The sequence below is a fragment of the Crocuta crocuta genome, unplaced genomic scaffold (genome assembly GCF_008692635.1).
Source record: "Crocuta crocuta isolate KB4526 unplaced genomic scaffold, BGI_CrCroc_1.0 scaffold477, whole genome shotgun sequence".
NCBI classification, from domain to species: domain Eukaryota; kingdom Metazoa; phylum Chordata; class Mammalia; order Carnivora; family Hyaenidae; genus Crocuta; species Crocuta crocuta.
Genome location: NW_027530193.1, coordinates 451,670 through 463,856, shown reverse-complemented (window position 1 = coordinate 463,856; position 12,187 = coordinate 451,670). Strand labels below are relative to the sequence as shown.

The 12,187-nt window shown below is 50.2% G+C and overlaps 1 protein-coding gene across 1 annotated transcript in view; it reads right to left on the bottom strand.

Moving 5' to 3' along the window:
- The window catches only part of GDAP1L1 (ganglioside induced differentiation associated protein 1 like 1), a 28,269-nt gene extending 20,147 nt beyond the window's left edge, over positions 1-8,122 (bottom strand). The window contains exons 1-2 of the mRNA XM_077765292.1: positions 7,879-8,122; positions 5-175 (exon numbers count right to left, since the gene is read on the bottom strand). Of these exons, the coding sequence (XP_077621418.1) occupies positions 5-175; positions 7,879-8,058 (351 nt within the window). The 5' untranslated portion in view covers positions 8,059-8,122. The remainder of the gene's footprint in view (positions 1-4; positions 176-7,878) is intronic.
- Positions 8,123-12,187: the final 4,065 nt, after the last annotated feature.

Genomic DNA, 12,187 nt, shown 5'->3' with positions numbered 1-12,187 from the left:
CCACGTAGTCGATGATCTGGTCGTAGTCACTGATGATGTTGTCCCGGTGGATGATGACGGGCACCTCCTCCCCCAGGTTGAGCCGCATGAACCACGGCTCCTTGTGCTCGCTCTGCGGCAGGCTCACGTCCCGCTCCTCACACGCCAGGCCCTTCTCGGCAATCACCAGCCGCACCTGCAGGCGCCAGGGTCAGAGCAGGGAAGGCGGGAAGACACACGGGGGACACTCTGCCCGGGGGGGGCGGGGCATGCGGGGAGGGAGGTCAGAGGTCACACACAGGAGGGGACACTGTTGCTTCCAGCTCATTCTTGGGCAGGTGGACTCTCCCAGGGCCCTGGGGCCTCTTGGGGCACAGGGCAGTGCTCCCTGATGGTTATGGGACTGGGATTCATAGCTGGACATGCCTGGGATAGGATTCCTGGCTCTGCTGTGTGTGTTTGGGCAGATTCCTTAAACTTCCTGAGCCTCAGTTTCCTTATTTGCAAAATGGAAGTATTAGTAGTACCATCCCCATGTCTGGCACATAGATGGCACTCAAGTCATGCTTTCACTATCATGACTGGACACTCAGCCTGGCCTCCAGGGGGTAGATCTGGCCAGGAAATTCATAGGAATTCTTATCATCAACATAATCAATAGCTATATTTCTCAAATTATTTGGGAAACAAAGCAACGTGGAAAATAATTTGCCAACATCAGCTGAGCCTTTTATTGCCCCCAGATGCTTTCCCATCTGGTTGTTGTTTGCAATAGCTTCCCAAAAGAGTCAGAACTGATACTATCTCCCTGCTTTTCTTGATGAGAAAACCAAAGCCCAGAGAGGGCGAGTAACTTACCCAAAGTCAGCAATTTAGCAGCAGACCTGAAACCGGACGCAGTGAGGCCTGACTCCTGTGGGCAACTTCATGGAGTCCTGGGCCTGCCCCTCCTTAGTCTTTCCCTATGTCTCTAGGGGGCCCCAGACAAACATGTTAGCTGGTAGAAGTTAGTGGAGAGCCTTCAGTCTGGGGTCTGCTCCTGACCCAGCCCAACACTTCTGAGCTGGAAGACAACTAGAGATCACCTGGTCCAACTGCCCCCTGCTTGTGGACTGAGACTCAGAAAGATGATTTGTCCAAATTCCCCAGAAAAAAGATGGCAAGTGACTCTACCAATGGCTCCAGCACAGGGGAAAGGGAGGGCGGCTCTGAGCCTAGCAAAAGAGGTTCTCCTTGAGCACCAGTGTCCCCCCACACACTCGGTTGGTAGCTCCTGGGACTGGGTGTCCTCAGCCTCCCTCCCAGATACCAGGAGTTAGGCAATTAGAAGGATCAGCATGATATGTTCTGACCTTGGACTCGGTGTCAGACTGTCAGTTCAATTCCCAGCTCTAGCACCTCCTTGCTGGGTGACTTGGCTTTACATCTGTATGCCTCAGTTTCCTCATCTGTCCAATGACAGTCCCACTAGCGGTTCCTGTGGAAGGCTGCCGTGAGGATTAGATACATTACTTCCTGCAGAACAGTGCCTGGCACCCTGCAGGCATATTGTGTCTTGGCCGCTTGCATGAGATCAGGTTCTAGAAGCAGACAAATCTGGACTTAAAGCCTGGCTCTGCTGCTTATTTGCTGTGTGACCTTGGACGAGTCACTTGACTTCTCTGATCTTAGGCTCTATGAGATGAGGAATGTAATCCACTCCTTCAAGCCTGGCATGAGGTTGAGACGGGATCATATGGATAAAGTCCCAGCACGGGAGGTTAATACATGGGTTCTACACACACACACACACACACACACACACACACACACATAGACACACACACAATACCTCACCATCATGATTGACGTCCTAGAATACTTCATGCCTGACCCTCACAGCTAACATGAACACCGCTTTCCATGTGGGGAGGGAGAGGTAATTAGCCCCCGAACCCCCAACACTCATTCCCAGATTCATTTGCTCCATTAGCCAAAAGCAGACCCTGCAGACGGGGCTGGGAGGTCACCCTGGTTCTGCCACAGCAATGCTGTTATGTGACCTTACAGCATCCCTGCCCCTTCCTGAGCCTCCTTTTAATCATGAGTAGAATAAGGGCTGGACTCTGCATTTGAGGAGCACCCTGCTGCCGGCTGTCACTACATTCAGACCACATGCAGGAGACAGTGGGAGGAATGGCTGGTTCTAGGAGAGACGGAGGAGTTGTGGCAGAGAGTGAGCACCGGGGGCGGCATCTGTTGGGTCTGGGTGTGTGACTATACGGGTGTGTGAGCCTGAAGGTGAGTAGCAACTGCGTGAATGATCAAGTGTGTGTGTGAGTGCATGTGTGTGCATATGTGTTCACGAGTGTGGGTGTGTATGGATGAGTGTCTGAGTAACTGAGTATTAAAGTACTGTGGGAGCGCGTGTGCATTAGTGTGGATATGAGTGTGCATACGCACGTGTGAGTGTGTGTATGGGTAGGTGAGCATGCATGTGTATATTTGAGCTCCTGGGCAGTGCCTGAGCCCTGGAGAAGCCCCAGAACAATCAAGGCTGGAGTTTGGCCAGAGCCGAACTGCCCATTCCCTTCCTCTGGCCCATCCTGGCATCCTTAGCCCTGGGCCATCGCGCTCTGCCCAGCCGTCCAGCCTCCAGGCCGAGCTGGGACCGCTGAATGGATGGAAACGGAAACCAAGGCCTCTGCCCTTGACAGGTCCGAACAGTGGGCCTTGCATCCTGGCAGGGATGCACCTGCTCCCAGGGACCACTCCCAGGCCCTGCCCGGGGACTCTAGTGAAGGTGCCAGGTGGGGGTAGTCCCTGGGGAGGGGACTATCATTAGAGATGTAACAGTTTTGCTTGGAGCTGCTTCAGGGTCAGGCCGGCAGGCGGCCAAGGAGACTTTCTCCTTTAGCGGAGCTGCAGGCCAGAACCACGTGCCGTCCTGCGGGGGAGGGGAGCGTGGGAGGAAGCCAGGTCCAGGGGAAGGGCATGCAGGCACCAAGGCCATCTGCCATCTCTGCATCCTGGAGGCTGGACCAGCCTTCAGTGGTCACCACTCAGTATGAGCAGACATCAGCCACTCCTGGGCAAACCGACTTCTCCGTGGGTGCATGGAATTAGCTCACTGGTGCTTCAGAGTTGGGCACTGTCCCTCCTCACTCAGGCCCTTGTTTATGAGGTGATTGCAATGGGCCGGGTTGGAGTCTCTGCACAACCATTTAGTTGCTGTGTGACTTTGTAAAAGACACTTAAGGGTCTTTGAGCTTCAGTGTATTTATCTCAAACATTTTTTTTTTAATTAATAAAGGTGAAGGAGTGGTCCACACGGGGATCTGAGGAAAAGAGTCCCAGGCAGAGGGAACAGCCAGCACAAAAGCCCTGAGGAGAAGCATGTCTGAAACACAATGAGGTGTCTAGTGCGCCTGGAACAGGGTGGGCAGGGAGATGAGAGGAGCTGAGGTCCTGCACAGGGCATTTTAATCAAGATCCCAGATTCATTTTAATCAAGATCCACGAATAAATTCAGTGGCTCCTTGAACTAAGATGGGGAAATTACATGTTTATTTTCAGTAATCTCATACTGACAGTTATCATTTCCTTCAATTATGAGTGTAGGCGACAAAGCACGGTAGTGTTCGCAGTGCCTGAAATCTTGTCACCACAAGACATCAGATCATCAGATACTTTCATCACTACACATTGCCACAGTTACACTCCTCACGACTTCCACACTACCGCGATCAGTCCTGCCACCAGGATGGGTTATAGAATGGGTTAATACAGAAACATATATTATTATAGAATGAATTTGTTCTAAAAGTATGTCAATAGCTATACTTTGATTAGCTTCCCTTCTAGTAATGCTATGTGTTTACTTTATCCCATTAAAAGCATTATTCTGAGAAAGATTCACGGGCTTCCCCCCATTGACGAAGGGGGTCTGCGACCCAAGGAAGGTTAGGATCCTGCAGTAGAGCCTGAGGCCATGATGAGAATTCTGGCTCTTTTCTGGAGGGGCCAGGTGAGCCACTGCAGGCTTCTGGGAAGAATGGTGAAGTCTGCAGTAGCCACCTGTGAGCGTCTGGGGGTGGGGGTGGGGCAAATCATCAAGGGCAGAATGAACAAGGCTAGAGACCAGTGCCCAAGAGTTTGAAAGTCAAGGTCAGGGTGGGAGATAGAGATCACCCTCCACTCTCACTTCCTTCTGCCATGTCTGAGAGGGGCCTCTGGAAGACCTGTTCATTCTTCTGAGTCTTCTGACAGGACTCTGACCCGGGTCTCTCACTCCTAGGCTCAGAAGGCTGGGCCAAGTTCTCCGCATGAGCACAACCAAGACCAGGGCAGCCCTGAGAGGCTGGGGTAAGGGAAACTTGAGCCAAGCTTGTTGCAGGAAGCCAAGGACGGCTCTCAGAGGCTAGCCTTGGTGGAAGTCACAACGATATAGCTAACTTCCCAAAAGCACTTTCTCTGTGCAAGGCACTGTTCTAAGACATTTACGTGCCTTAATTTATTTAATCCTCACAAAACCCCTAATGGGTAGGTAGTAGTATCACACCCATTTTACAAAAGAGGAAATAGGCACAGAGACAGCACTAAGTTGTCCCAAGTCACACAGCTAGTAAATAGCAATCTTGGTTTTTGAAAAACTGCCTGGTGTGAGGACAGAACGATGCTCAAAGGGCTGGGGACACACAGAGACGGGGTAATTTTTCCTGCCTGGGGAGGGAGAAATGCAAGTTGTATCAGATTCTAGTCCATTTTCATGTTGAAGAAACTGATGACCAAAGAGGATCAGGAAATCCCTGCGGCCGTAAGCCAGCGAATGAGAATGCCAGCACTGGATGCTGTTGTCTTGACTCTCTGCATGTTTTTCCCTTCCCAGTCTCACCCTTCTGTCCCCCCAGCCTCCGGCCAAGGAGGAGGAGGCTGGGGGCAGAAACAGCCTCAGAAGCAAGCTAACATCTACAATTTGCATTTAGAATCTCCTTTGAACCCTGTGGCCCAAAATGGTCACTTATGATGGTGCCTGAAAGTTCACCGTTAGTGAGTAATTTTTAAGGCACTGTGCTAAGTGTGTGACCATGCCGTCAATCTTCATAGCCCTCTGAGGTAGGTACCGTTCCTCCTGAACATAGGAGGAAGCGGAGGCTTACAGAAGTGAAGACACATACACAGTGACACAGTGGAAGTGGCACAGTCAGGATCTGCCCTCCTGTCTAGTAAATGTAAGTGCGCTTACTGGGCACTTTCTGTGTGCCAGGTGCTGCTCTAGGTGATTTAATGGATACATTTGCTGAATCCTCATAACAGCCCTATCCTGGAGGTGCTGTTATAATTCTCAGTTTACAGACATGATGCCTGAGGCATGAGAGGCTGAGCAACCTGCCCAGAATTACCCAGTTGGTCAGTGGCGGAGTTGAGATTGAACCCTGGGCTATCTGGCCCCAGAGTCTGGGCTCTGGCTCCCCTCACTGTCCTGCTGCCCTCTGGCTCTGGAATAGTCCCCAGATGTCCCATGAAGCCACCACCATTCTTGGGGGTAGGCTATTTTCTGTTATTCATGTACCATTAAGGTCAGGCTTCTCAGATGCTCCACAAAGGGGAACTGCTCCCTGAATGCAGGCAGGGCCCTTTAGGACTGAAAGGAAGGAAACTCACCTGCTAAATTCCTACTATCTGCCAGACACTTAACATATGTCCATGTCCTCTCAAACCCCCAGGCCCCAGGAATTCTGCAAGGTTGGATGCAAAAGTCCCTTTTGCCAGATGAGGATATTGAGGCACAGAGGGGTTAAGTGACTTGTCCAAGGTCACACAGCCAGTAAGCACTCAAGATGAGAATGGAACCCAAGACCATCTGACTGCAGAGCACATGCCCTTTCCACCAGGCTACACTGTCTCCAGACCCCACCATGGACCCTCAGGCAATGGAAAGTCCCTGTAAGGGGAGGTAGGAGGATTCCCACGCTGGCCTGGTCACAAATGAGGTTGCAATGAGTAGTTCCATCCCTGCATAAAGGGCCACCTCAGCCCTGAGTGCAGACTGAATAGGAAATCTTCCATGGGGGCAGGGGGAGGAACAGAAAGTTCTCTTGGGGAATGGTAATGGAAGGTACCACCCCTCTACCCCCTGCTCAGCCTCAGTCACAGAGGCCTGGCTCCTGAGGTTCTGGGTAGGAAGGTATTCTGAAATCAGGAGGTCAGCCTGATACATCTCTAAACTTGTAGCAACTTACACAGAGCCTGGCATACAGTAGGTTCTCTGCAGGCATGTGTAGGATTTACCGATGAGTCCCAGGGTGGCCCTGGTTAACCTGACCCCTCCTTCACCTAGCAATGTAGTGATATCACACCTATAATTATCAGAGCCTTGACCCTGTGCCAGGCACTGCCATCAGCACTTTTTGTGTGTCACCTCATTTCACCCTCAAAATAGCCCTCTGAGAAATGTACTGCCATTAGGTCCGTTTTATAGATTATAAAACTGAGGCCTTGGAGAGGCAAGGTGACATGTCCAAAGTTTTACAGTGAATTACTGGGGAGAATGGCTCTTCCACTAGAGACTGTCTGGCTTCAGAGTCTGTACTCTAAACAGGAGCTACACAGAGGGGGATCAGTGGACCAGCTTTATCAGCATCACTGGGAGCTAGTTGGACATGCAGTATCTTGAGCCCCACTCCAGACCTGCTGAATCAGAATATCTGTGGTGGGGCCCAGCTGTCTGTGTTCCAACCAGGACCATGCAGTGACTCTAATGTATGCTTAAGTTTGAGTACTGCCCGTCTAGAACACGAAGTTATACTGCTTTTTCAACAACCCTCTCAGCAACTCTGAGAAGGGCTGGGAATTAGAAGTAGCTGCTATTATTATAATTATTGTTATCTCATTTTGCAGATGATGAACTGAGTGTGGACCAAGACTCAAATCCAAGTCTTTGGGTTCCAAGGCCCTTTCTCTTTACGGAATCTGTTTCTCTATCTGGAAAATGAGTGAATGGAACAAAAGGATCTTCCAGGGAGAAGAGGAATCCCAGGGTCTGACAATGGGCGCACTTAGAACCCAGCAGCACACGTTGTTGGGCCCTGGCCATGGTGCTGATTTCGTGCCCCACTGACGGACAGCAGCCCGGGGTGGGAGATTGCGCCCCCTAGAGGCGCCCCTGTCTTACAGGCGCAGTGCCTGGCCCTTATCTCCAGGAAGCGGGAACCCTGATAACTCAGCACGAGGCTGGATTCCCAACTGCGACCCAGCTCAACTGGGTCTGAGAAGGGGCGGAGGGGCCCTCTGTGTCTTTAAGAGCAAAACATGGATTTTCGGGGCCGAACTGAGCTTGCCTAAGGAGATGGGTTAACTCCTTCCTTCTCAGCTCAAGGTAAGTGGGGGTGCGGGAGAGGACCAGAGACAGACCCTCCCCTCCAAGCCCCAGCCAGAGGAAGGTTCCCAGCTGGGCAGGAGCTGTGATCTGGAGGGTCTGTAGTACCCAGGACAGCAGCGCAGAGGGAGGCCCACGACCCGGCTGGCTACCGGGGCTGGAGGCTGGATCCCAGGAAGCGCTCCTCCTCCCTCCCCGCCGCAGCCGCCCCCTCCAACAGGCCGCCTTCCCAGCAGTGCCCATTCCCTTCCCCTTGCCTTTGTCTCTCTTCTCAGCGCTCCAGCAGACTAGGTCTTTCTGGGAGGGAAAGAGGCAGAATGGATGTTCCCAGAATTGGGGACTGTGCTTCTGGGGCCCAAGACAGCACCAGTCACCTCCCTGGAGAGCCGCCCAGCATCCTCCATCCTCCGGGCCCCCGAACTCCCACATCCCACCCTCCAGCCTCTCACCAGGTCCTCCGACCCCTTCTGCCTCCTGAATCCCCTCCCCCAAGCCTCCTAGCTACTGGGCGCATCCGGCCCCCCTGCTCCCTTGGGCTCTACCTTCTGAGAGCTGAAGGACTGGGTCCAGTGGTACAGAACCAGGCTCTCCTTGGGCCAATGGGCGGGGCTGGCCGCCTCGGGAGCGTCGGGGGCCTCCACCTGCTTGGCCACATCGCTCTCCAGCGCCGAGATGGGCCACCAGCTGCAGTTGGTGGGGGTCAGGTTGTTGGGGGTCGCCATGACAGCCCGGAATCAGAGGGAGGAAAGAAGGAGGCTCCGCGGCGGCGGCTCTCTCTCGCCCAGCATCACATGGCCTCGCCGAGCCTGCCCCTCTGCTTCGCTCCCTCCCTCCCCTCTCCGTGAATGTCATTACTCGCTGGGCAAGTGGGGGAGGGGCGCGGGGGATCCCAGGAGCTCCTTCCCTCTTCCTCCCCTAGGGACGCCCTTGACCCCTGCTAGAAAAGCCACCAGTCCCCTTGGTCAGTCTTCGTGGATGGGTTCGAGAAGCCACAAGGGAATGGGCCACGTCCCCCAAATAGCTCGTATCTGGCTAGCCACCTGCCATTGTTAACACATTCTGACTCTCAGTCTTCCAAGAAGCAAATACCTTAGGACAACTGGTGTTATAGAGACCCATTCCTTGTATTAATCTGTGTCTGGAAATAGCTTGTCTTTCTTTGGAGCTGTTGTTTTCTAGTATTTCTCCTGAAGGATCTCTAAGTGCAGAGGGGAGCAAACTATGGAGTACAGAGCAAATACTTACATAGCACTTGCCGTGTGCCCAGGCTTTACAACCATCAATTCTTTGAGTCCTCACAATAATCCTATGAGCCTCGTTTTACAGAAGAGGAAACTGAGCAGCAGAGAAGCTAAGTGACCTTGCCCAAGGTCCCCAGCTCGTGAGCAGTGGAACTGAGATTCGAACCCAGCCTATCTGTCTCCAGTATATATGCTCTTAATGATAAGGTCATGATACTCTGATAATGATATAAACAACAGCACAGCAATCTTTTTATCAACCCAAGCACTTTACACGCATCATCTCATTCATCTGCACAATAATCACTTTTACTAGAGGAGGAAGGTGAGGCTCAGAGATGTCAAGTCATTGGTCCAAGGTCACATCTTCACCCAAGAGACTGAGGCACAACTAGAGGAGCCCAAGAAAGCCTGTATTGTCCTGCTGTCAGTTAGTTTATGCTTAATATTCATGGGAGTTTCATATAAAGTTCCCTAATATATTCTTGCTTCCCTTGATATAAATATTGTTTTAATGTATTTAACACTGAACAAATAGATGCACCAGGAAGATAGGCTTCTCAGTTTGCCCTCCCTCTCTCATGTGAAGCTATCAAGCAACGCCTCCTGAGCATATCACCCTTTCAGACCAATGAGCATGGCTCTTGAGGAATCAGTGTCCTTCCTTCTACCAGACAACAAAAGTTCTGTGGCCCGGGGTGCCTGGGGGGCTCAGTCGGTTAAGCCTCTGACTGTTGGTATCAGCTCAGGTCTGATCTCAGAGTTGAGAGTTCAAGCCCTGCATTGGCCTCTGCACTGGGTGTAAAGCCTACTTACAAAACACACACACACACAAACCACACACAAAAAACCCAGTGCTGCAGTAAGATACCTTATTCATACAGATTTGTGCACATGTTTGAGTATAGTTTATATGATAAATTCCTATGAGTGGAATTTCTAGATCAAAGAATTTGTCTCTCAGGGTGCCTGGGTGGCTCAGTTGGTTAAGTGTCCAACTTCAGCTCAGGTCATGATCTCACAATTTGTGGGTTCGAGGCCCACATGGGGCTCTGTGTTGACAGCTCAGAGCCTGGAGCCTGCTTCAGATTCTGTTTCTCCCTTTCTCTCTGTCCCTCCCCCACTCACAGTCTGTCTCTCTCTCCCTTCAAGAATAAATAAAAACACTAAAAATTAAAAAAAAAAAAGAATTTGTCTCTGCCCAAGTTCCCTCTGAAGAGGCTGTTCCAAATTACACTCCCCACTAAGAACCTACAAAAAGCCTCATTTCTCTGCACTTTTCCAACCCAGTGTATTGTTCAACTTTTTTTTCCTTTTTGAATCTCTGGGTAAAAAATGGTGTATCATAGTTTTTATTTTTCTAAGTTTTTATTACAAAAAATTTCAAACATATGACATAGAAAACAAAATAGCTCAATGAACACCCATATATCCATCACCTGAATACAATCATTGGTTAGAGCTCGCTATGTTTGTTTAATTCGGGGAGGAGGGCTTGAAGTGTTTTGAAATAAATTATAGGCATCATGATACTTCATTCATGAAACACTTCAGTAATAGATACTTTATGTCTAGCATAGGTCATTTTCTCACATAAACAACAATTAAAAAATTAAAATTAACAATAAGGCCCTGATATCTAGTTCATGTTCATATTTCTTCAGTTGCAGCAGAAATGTCTTCATAGTTTGTTTGAACCAGGATCCAATCAAAGACCATGCCATGAATTCTGTTGTCACCTCTCAACTCTCTTTTTTTTGGAGAATGGTCCTCATTCCTTTTTATTTTTCTCCCCTCTGATGGTATTAACTCACAGAGAGACTGGGCCAGTTTTCCTGTAGAATGTTCCACTTGGGGTCGCTGTGCTGCCCTTTGACTTGTCATATTCTCCCTTGTATTTCCTATAAGCTAGTACTTAGGTCTAAAGGGTAGACTAGATTGGGGGCAAACATTTAATCAATCCTTCATGGGTGGTGCCATGTGCTTCATTTTGCCTTGTGTCAGTAGCTCCACAATGTCTTGTTGTCCTGCTATTAATGATGCCAAGTTGGATTTGAGGTGGTGACCACCCCTCTGCATGTTAAATGCCCATTTTCCCTCTTCCCACCAGGACCTTAGGGGTATCCGGTTTCTCATCCATTGATGGTCCTTGGCTGAATCAGTTATCAGAGGCTGTAAAAAGATTTTCTACTTTTGCCTTTTTATGTGTATTTACCAGCTGGCATTCTTCCTTTGAGTTTCATTAGTCATAAGTGAAGTTGACCATCTTTTCAAATATGTCCCATCCATTTTAATTTGTCCCAGTGAAGTGTCTGTGTTTCCGTGGGGAATAAAACACAATGTGATGAGTGCTGTGCTAGAGTAAGGACCAGGGCTGTGGGAGAGCCAGGGAGGGCCACCTGCCTGTTCCACCTGCCAAGGAAGGCTCTCAGGAGCCAGTGGCTCTCAGTATGGGTTCCTCTGAAGCAGATCCTGAGACAAGAATGTAAGAACAAGCAGTTAATTTGGGAGAAGGAAATTCTGGGAGGCAAGTGAAAGAATGACACAGACAAGAAAGGCGGCCTGGGAAAGTATATGGCCAAGCAAGTTAGCACCGTGGGCACCTGCAGCTTAATCTCACAGTGACATTCTGAGGCTGGTGGGAAGCCCATCCTGAGGAGGAAGAGAGCCAGGGTATTTACACACAAGTCCTGCCAGTTGTTGCTAGAAGGTTGTTCCCTGCAGGGAGTGTTAATTCCCCAGCCCTTCAGGCCTGCCCTGCAGTCGGCAGAGTAGGTTCTCATGTCTACAAAAAGTCCTCAGACCATAAGTGTGGGTGCTGCCAGCTGGGGGTCAGCTGGTGTGTACAGAAATGGTGAAAGCAGGGGACACATGTAGGGCACTATCAGCATCTACTCAGGGACCTCCAAGCGGAGACTTTAAGAATGAGGAGGAATTAGCTGGGGATGGGGAAAGGGATGCATGCTCCAGGCAGAGAGAGGAGCAGGTACAAAGCCCAGATGTGAGAGCGAGGGTGGCGTGTTCCAGGGACCTATGGCTGTTCACCTGGCTTGAACTGGGGTCACAGTTGAGGCTCAGTAGTCATGCCAGGCCTGGTAAGCCACGTTTAGGGGTTATCACACTATGCTAAGGGCACTGGGGAGTCACTGGAGCATCTGAATCAGGAAAGTAACATTCAGTGTGGGTGCCAGAAGTCTGAAGAAGCCTGAAATACATATACTGACAGCCCAACGTATGAATTCACACTGTAGACTAGCTGTTCCTTGTCAGTGATGGGATTACTCCTGCCCTTCTTCCATGAGAACTAGGGATGGCTCAGCCGTCAGAAGGTTGCCATTAAATGTGAACTCAGTGCACAGCGAGATGGAGAGCCTGACGGAACTTTTCACTACGGTCTACCACTGGTATTTATAATATATATGGTATTATAATAACAGCTTTGAGGGTTTTCCACGCGCCAGACACTGTGCTAAACACTTTTTAGTCATTATCTCAGTTGAGTTGATATTGTCACTATCTTGATAACCCAGATGGGGAAACTGATGCTCAGGTGAATGAAGTTATTAGCCCAGGTCAAGAGCTAACGTCCGAATCCATAGAAAATGGAGTT